At 40.5% G+C, this 8,180-nt stretch overlaps 1 protein-coding gene across 3 annotated transcripts; it reads left to right on the forward strand.

Annotated features, from left to right (window-relative positions):
• The first annotated feature begins 369 nt into the window (after positions 1-369).
• LOC134066406 (deleted in malignant brain tumors 1 protein-like) lies at positions 370-7,817 on the forward strand. 3 transcript variants are annotated; one of them, XM_062521739.1, is made up of 10 exons: positions 370-474; positions 654-680; positions 2,236-2,550; positions 2,702-3,016; positions 3,134-3,424; positions 3,717-4,007; positions 4,431-4,721; positions 5,370-5,693; positions 6,373-6,513; positions 6,797-7,817. In XM_062521739.1, the coding sequence occupies exons 1-10, from the start codon at positions 447-449 to the stop codon at positions 7,114-7,116; spliced, it is 2,343 nt and encodes a 780-aa protein (XP_062377723.1). In that variant the 5' UTR covers positions 370-446; the 3' UTR covers positions 7,117-7,817. The 3 variants fall into 3 exon arrangements, with proteins under 3 accessions (XP_062377723.1, XP_062377724.1, XP_062377725.1); XM_062521740.1 differs by lacking the exon at positions 3,717-4,007; XM_062521741.1 differs by lacking the exons at positions 3,717-4,007; positions 4,431-4,721.
• The last annotated feature ends 363 nt before the right edge of the window (positions 7,818-8,180 follow it).

An 8,180-nucleotide genomic window follows, 5' to 3' on the forward strand; every position in this document is an offset into this window, starting at 1 on the left:
GTTACTGTAAGAGAGGAGAAAAGCAGAAGTGATACGGGCCCTATTTTGACTATCTAAAATGCATGGTCTTATGTGGAGTGATTATTGACTGTTGAGTGTGCATTTTATTGAAATGAAATGCACACTTTGTTCAACTACTGCTGCTTAACTGTTTTTAACTCACATTGATATCTTACTCATTCCACTAGCATAGCATTTTGTCTCTGACACACATTGTCTCTGCAAATTAAAGCATGACAACAGTTTGTCTCTTTCTTGTTTTGCTAACAGGAAAGACACAAAAACAAAAGGGGAAGTGAATAAGTCTCTCACAGAAAAAGAAAGTTACACATATATAAACTTAGCATTAGATCTGTGTTGATTCAGTCAGCTACTTCACTAATGAAAGTAGGCTACTTCTTGCATTCACATCGAAGGGTTGGGAGAAGGGAGCTTCAATACATAAGATGTGGAGTTTTGCTCTCACCCTGATAGGTAAGGAACACTGGCAGACTGGCATATGCATTGGTTGGCTTGTATGTGAAGTTTTTATTTTGAAAGATATGTTGTTGAGAGAAACAAAACAAAGCCACTGCAGTATTTTTCCATATTATTTTGAAGTGTATTCAAATTGAGTATTCATTCATGTGTTTTCCTTTAAACACTTTTAACAGGTTACTTACTGAAACTATCAGGCACAAGTAAGTATTTCTTTAAATCTTTTGGTACTGTGACTGACATGCTGTAAAAACTGATAAGATTAGCAAGTGATCAAAATCTTTGTTATTTTATTCGTTGTTATTGTTATCGTTGATGTTATTTTTTCACAATAAAAAAAAACACAGCGCCTAGTACAGACACAGGTACTGTATGAAATAGTTACCGTAAGTTTAAAACTGATATGAAGGGTGTTTCAATCCCAAAGATAGGGTCAGTCAGCAGGACTTGCCATGTTCTCTGAGCAATCAAGGTTTAGGTGGGGATGCTACTGTACTGTAGGTACTAGTCCCCATCAATATTTTGAGATGATAAAATTGTGACCCCATAAATATCTTAGCTAACTCCTTTGTGTCATTTGATTTTTGTGCTTTGTAGATCAGCTACAGTACTGTATGTCTCCAAAGAAAAAAAGGGCCATACAAAGCTTTTCCATTATGCAGAGTCTAAGTGCTATAATTTGACAGTCTAAAATGCAGGGTCACTAGCGAATAGCTTTGGGGTTTGTCCAGTTCACATTGGGTGTGGTTTTGTTTTCAAATTTGATCAAAAGTCTAAGGTGTCTAAGTTCAAGGTGGTTCTTAAGTTCCTTATACAAGGTGGTTCTTAAGTTCCTTATATTCCACGAAACCATGCTTTCTGAGATGCTTACTCGTCTATTCTCATAGTCAATGACAAAACAGTTAAAGTTCCTGAAAGCCTGAAAAAAAAAAGACACACTTACTCCAATAATGTTAGAATGACTGAATAAATAAGGACATTTACCCTGGCCTGCAGAGAAGTTGCTGTTTACATCTTGTGACAATTGCAATTCCTTTGTGTTCCTGTGGATGAGAGAAGCAGTTGTGCACCCGCCCATATAACTGTTGATAATACGCTCTTAAAATAACTTTCTGACCAGGTTTCTCTTGATCAGTGGCAGGGGCAATAGGATCTGACCTATGTCTGTATCGTTTACACTATACTGAAACACATTGTTTTTTCTCAAAGGGGGGTTATTGCGTGATGTATACATGGCTCTAGACACTCAGGACAAATCTAGTTCCTCTTTCCATTGGTTAAAGGCGTATTGACTGACTCCTGATCTTCATTCCTCTAAGAAATGCTGACTGCAACTCAAGTACTTTCATTTAGAAAGTGCACAGACATTTTGATGGGGCTGTGACTAACCAAATAAGGGTAGGCTACTCCACCCTCCTTCCCCAGTAAAACATGCTCAAGTGCATAGGTCCTCTAGCCTAGAAATCTAAACGCCCCTAGCGGCAGCAAATGTAATTTGGCTGGCGGGGCAGTCTAGGCACGATCCATAGAGCCAGGGAGCTGAGAACTCGAAAAACCAGCGGGCCAATCACAGCGTGTATAGTCGATGGGTGGGCTTAACATAATGGTGACTGACATGCAACCAGAAGTTGCTGTTCCTGTTATTTGAAAAAAAGAAGAAATGCGTAAAAAAAAGCTTACGCGCGATTTACGCGCGAATGGGAGAATTCCCCCCTATGTATCTCTTCTATACTATTTAACATTTATTTATATTACCAGGTGGTACACAAATCAGGGTGGTCAACGGGGACAATAGCTGCTCTGGAAGAGTTGAGGTCTACCATAGTGGTCAGTGGGGAACAGTTTGTGATGATGCCTGGGACCTGAAAGATGCTGAGGTGGTGTGCAAACAGCTCCGGTGTGGAAAAGCGGTCTCTGCCCCTGATAAAGCCTACTTTGGTCAGGGAAGTGGGAAGATCTGGCTGGATAATGTTGGGTGCTCTGGCACAGAGAGCTCTATAACAACATGTTCACACAGGGGGCTTGGAGTACACGATTGCTCCGCCAGTGAAGATGCAGGTGTGGTGTGTGCAGGTGAGTCAGGAACTAGTTTCAACTGATCAGTTCTGGATGACCTCAATTGATTTTATGCAACACTGCTTATTTGATGAAATGTTCAGAAATGTTGAAATCCAGACATTGCTCAGAGTGGGAGGATTCACATTTGCATTTCCTCAATTTGCAGTTGGTTCCAACATTAGGCTTGCCAATAGCAGTGGCTACTGCTCTGGAAGAGTGGAAGTCTACTATAGTGGTCAATGGGGAACAGTTTGTGATGATTCCTGGAGCATAAATGATGCTCAAGTTGTGTGCAGGCAGCTGGGGTGTGGGAAAGCGGTCTCTGCCCCTGGGAGTGCCTACTTTGGTAAAGGGAGTGGGACGATCTGGCTAGATGAAGTTGGGTGCTCTGGTACAGAGAGCTCTATAACAACGTGTTCACACAGGGGGCTTGGAGTACACGATTGCTCTGCCGTTGAAGATGCAGGTGTGGTGTGTGCAGGTGAGTCACAACTAGTGAGTCTGATTTTAAATGGTCAGTAATGGATATTGATCTTTTTAAAACAAGAAGACTTTACAGTAACTGTTTCATTAGTCTTTATTTTAATCTGTTTTACAGGAATGATGAAGACACCCACACTTACCCTTCATACCACAAACACAGCTGTTTTACCTGGAGAATCAGCAGAGTTCAGATGTACCATAACGTCCCACAGACCGATGTCTGCAAACTTCCGGCTGTATAGAAATGAAATATCTACACAGACAGCAGAGACAGCAGACCAAAAGACAGTAACTTTTAGTCTTCCTAGTTTGTCATCCTCACACCAAGGCAGCTACACGTGTGATTACTATTACCAGAGTGCACTCACGGCCAGCTCCAAGAGCAATTCCATCACGATTACAGTTGGTAAGTGCATTCCAAATTGCATACTATCACACGATTAATGGTCAAAAGTTAGGCTACAGTACATGTTTTATACATCCATTGACAATCTATTTTTATCAATGTCTGAGCCAATTCTATTTCTTTCTTTCTTTTTTTTTTTTACATGTTTTGCCTTTTCTCTTACCATGTATCTGCACATACAAGAGAAGTTGTCAGGGGTCAACACAGTAGGCATTATAGTCAGCACTGCACGCATGTGGAATATGTATTTATGCTGTGGGGTGGTTCATTAATTGAACATCTGCATTGTTAGTTTCACTTTCTAGTCCAAACATTATTGCCTCTTCAAGTGACATCACCTGGGGTCAAGCAGTACAGATGACTTGCTCTATCTCTACACAACATTTGGGTGGAATGTTCACTCTGCACAAAGTCTCAGGATCATTGATAGAAACAAAGAGAACCAGTGGCATGTCTGTCACCTTCACCATTCCTCAAGCTGACTTCTCTCATGAAGGCTCATACTTCTGCTACTATCAGACAACAGTATCTAGCCGAACATTTACTTCCCCACAAAGCAACACCGTTAGCATTTCTGTACTAGGTGAGTAATCATACACAAACTCCAATCACAGTATAAGGTGGCTTGATGTGTTAAGATTTTAATTCGGTTTCTAAGCGTAAAGGTGCTCTAAACGATGTTAGGTAATGTCAACTTCAAACAAAACAGAGACCTAGCTCGCTACTCACTCTGCCTCTCTCCCGTGCAATTGAAACTCTCCTAAACACGCATCTTGTCGGTGATTGGTTGGAACAGTTTGCTATGTTTTTATGGTCCAGGCTGGACCAAGTTGTTTTTGTTGCCATTGTTGGAGCCTGGGCTGTCCACAGAGACCATGTTTTTTACACTGTATTCAGGGCACAGGCAGCTAACGGATGGGGAGGTGATGTTTGCTGTATGTGACTAAAAATGTCGCTTAGAGTACAGTACCTTTAAGGGTGATAACATGGACCCTGGTTTTTGCAGTTTCTCTTCCCAGTCCACACATCTCTTCCTTTTCAAGAGACATCAATTGGGGTCAAGAGGTACAGATGACTTGCTCCATCTCCACACAACACTTGGGGGGAGTGTTCTCTCTGAGCAAAGTCTCAGGATCATTGATACAAACAAAGAGAACCAGTGGCATATCTGCCACCTTCACCATTCCTCAAGCAGACCTCTCTCATGAAGGCTCATACCGCTGCCAGTATCAGACAACAGTATCAAACCGCAAATTTACTTCCCCTCAAAGCAACACTGTTAGCATTTCTGTAGCAGGTATGGATGCAAACGGTTTTCATATTGTTCATGTTTTCTTGATGTGTGCTTGAAATGTTTGAGTGCATAAAAGCCTGCTCACCAGAAACTCAATACACAATATACTGTATGTGCATTTTTTGTGGCAATGGAGGTTGAGTGTATCTCTTGCTAGGGGTCGATGATATTTCTGATTTCTCTTTTGATAACTGGAATACAGTATGTGCATTCCCTCTATAACAATGGCAACATATCTTTGAAACTTGAAAGTAAGTTACACATTCATTATCAGATAGTTATTGTGATTTGGCAGTCATCATTTGCAATCACTGCACTCGACTTGGAATAAGAATAGTAACTTGTATGCAAGCTGCAAAAGCTGCAGTAGGTTTAATATTAGCTAATCTACCAGTGAAACTGCTTGACAACTTGAATTACCTGATTTACGAACATGAACTGAGAAATCAACAACTTTTTATAGCCTACATTTTAAACATTCCTTGTCCTTATACAAGACATTTATCGTCATCTATTGCACTCAACACTGCACGTTGTTTACATGTAAACTCAAACTCTTTGGTTGGAGGGGTTAAGTGATCCCACTCGATCACCAGAGAAACTCCTTAGTGCCACTTTAAAGTGATTTGCATTTATTCTGCTTGTTTCTAGTGAACCTGCATCAACCTCGGATCAACTGCACTGCTCCAGATGGAGGGCTCTCCTGGGGTCCTCAGGGTCCAGAGATCACTAAGGGCCATAACTTCTCCATCACCTGCTCCACCCAACCACAGTACCCTGGTGGAGTTTTCCATCTGAGTTTCTCTGGATCCAACCACACCATGTCTCAGCCTGCCATCAACCACTCCGCTTCCTTCTATTTTCCAGCTGCAGATTACTCCCACCAGGGTAACTACAGCTGTGTGTATCAGGTGGACCTATCGTCTCGTCAGTTCTACTCCACAGAGACAGACAAGTTAACTGTCACCATCAGAGGTACAGAAAAATATATATGGGAAGATTATTATTATTATTATTATTATTATTATTATGTATTTTGTGAAAGACACATGTTTTTTATATCATAGTATATTATAATGATAATCATGAAGCCTGTGTAATGGATGCCAGCTAGCATAGCTGTGCTTGTGGAACGTCAATAAAGAGCAGTGCTGGCATGAAAGCTATCAGCCTGGGCTTTTAGCTCGATTGTCAGCACACACTCGACTCCCGATCTAAAGTGCTGCTGTTCGCAGGTTCGAGTCAGGCGTGTGCAGGGCTGAACCATGCTGGTTCAAGACAACACACATTACGCACACCCTGATGAAGTCTGTAGGGGCCGATACGCGTTGCTGTTTTTTAATGCTTCTAGCCCAACGATAAAGATTTATGTGTGCCTGGACCTGGATTTTTTCCTTTTGATGTTCATGCTTTGTCCAAGAGTCTCCAAGAGCACCAGTCATTTCAAGGGACACTAGTAGCGCCCTACCAAACGTTTGGTAGAACGCTACATTACGTTGGTGCTGTGGCTCAATCACTTAACCAGTCTAACCTGCATTGTGTTGAACCTGCGCGGTTCAGCTCTGTGAAATGTGATGTAGTTTGATTTTATAACATGGCCTGTTGTAGCTGACCATATGGATGTTGTCTGTGTATGTATGATTGCACTCCACAGAGTTTATGGTCCCATTCATTGCTGCTGGAGTGACAGGTGGTGTAGTTTTGCTGCTGATGCTTGGCTTGGTGTTTATCTTTTTGGCTAAGAAGAGACAGAGCAAAACAGGGGAAACATCTTGGAAGTACTCTAAAGGAAAGAGTAAGTTTGTAGAACTGCCTCAGCATAATCCAGACTCTTTGGAATAGTGGTCCACTTTAGAAGAGAGCAAAAATAATGCCACACTGCTGACCTGAATGTGATGATGTGCCATATTCATTGATAAACTTGTGTTTGGTTCACTCAGCCTTTCATCAGAGTCTGTTCTGTGCCCTTGGAAAAGCTGCATTTGTGGAGCATTTTCCACTGTAAAATTTTCATTATAAGAATTATAAATTAGTTCACATTTTAAATGTGTTCTTTTTGTTCTCTGTTCATGTCACAGCAAAAATGAACACCTATGGAAACAGTACATCAGAGCAGAATGAAGACCAGAAAGGTGAAGCAGATGAAGAGATTTACCTAGATCCAAATGAAGAAGACCAGGATGACTATGAAAATGTAGAAGAAGAAGACCAGGATGACTATGAAAATGTGGAAATGGAAGACCAGGATGACTATGAAAATGTGGAATTGGAAGACCAAGATGTCGATGACAAAGGAGAAGTGGAAGACCAGGATGACTATGAAAATGCAGAGGACTTCATGGATGCGAGGGAACTTAATACAGGATGTCAGGATGAGGACATTTATGCTAACTGTTAACATTAGTGCTTACAGGTGTCCTCCTAGTAACATAACAACGATTAGCTTCTTAAAAACACACAAAGTAGTTGCACCTGGAAACTGGGAAAAGGAAGAAAAACAGGAATGAACAGTCAAAATGTCAGTTAAATAAATGTAATGAAATCATCGTCCTATGAAATGTTTTAAGGTATTCTATTTTTCTAATATTATATTTTAGTAAGATTTCTTATTTTGAAGACACGCCCCACATATTTATTTGTAATCAAAACGCATTCCATGCCATGTTTTATGCACTTTCAGATAAAGCTGTAGGCAATACCTGAACTTTTGGGTAAATGTGTGGTCATAATATACCATTTAAGATGGTATACTGTACAGTTGTATTCAACTTTTTTTTTTTTTATCAAGTTTTAGATTTTTGTAAATGTATGGATTTATGTACATTTATTTTGAGTGTGCAAAAGTTATATACAATATTCCACAATCCAGTGCTTTTTGCAGTGTAATGTCAGCCAATATCCCTTCTGTTGCTATCCTTGTCGTTTTTGCACCATCCTTCTCTTCTGTTGCAATCAATGTGTTCTATAACATTTGTCTGAAAAATATCTAAATGTGTTGACATTACTGCAGTTTCCACATCTAGCATTTAAGCACTTGAGCAGAAATAAACAGTTTTCAGATATGTTGCCGTGTCATTGCAGTGTTTAGAAATACAATCATGATAATAAGCAGTCACATCAAGGATCTAACTAAGCTGAGTTGTCTGTATTAGTGAGGTCAACCAGCAGATCACAGTTCCCAATTTTCGATGCTTTGCTGTTAATGTCTCTGATCTAAATAGAGGGGGAAAGCAGAAGTGATACTGAGAGCAGTATGTTCATTTTCGCCTGACCCAGACCACAAAGTCTAAGATAACTATTTGACTTTTTAAGCATCACCGTTGCACTGTTGCACTGTTGCACTGTTGGTCTTATTTGCACTACCAACTTGACACACACCTCTTACCTCATACTGGATCACAGTACCAATCCTCAGTACATTCATGCACATCTTTATCTCTAGTATTTTACTGCTTCTTTAGT

The sequence above is a fragment of the Sardina pilchardus genome, chromosome 19 (genome assembly GCF_963854185.1).
Source record: "Sardina pilchardus chromosome 19, fSarPil1.1, whole genome shotgun sequence".
NCBI lineage: Eukaryota > Metazoa > Chordata > Actinopteri > Clupeiformes > Clupeidae > Sardina > Sardina pilchardus.

Bases quoted from the DNA above. Each gene is read 5' to 3' on its own strand.
- LOC134066406 (XM_062521739.1), top strand. From the start codon at position 447: ATGTGGAGTTTTGCTCTCACCCTGATAG. The intron at 681-2,235 runs GTAAGTATTTCT...TTATATTACCAG, and splicing joins ACTGAAACTATCAGGCACAA to GTGGTACACAAATCAGGGTG. The intron at 6,514-6,796 runs GTAAGTTTGTAG...TTCATGTCACAG, and splicing joins GAAGTACTCTAAAGGAAAGA to CAAAAATGAACACCTATGGA.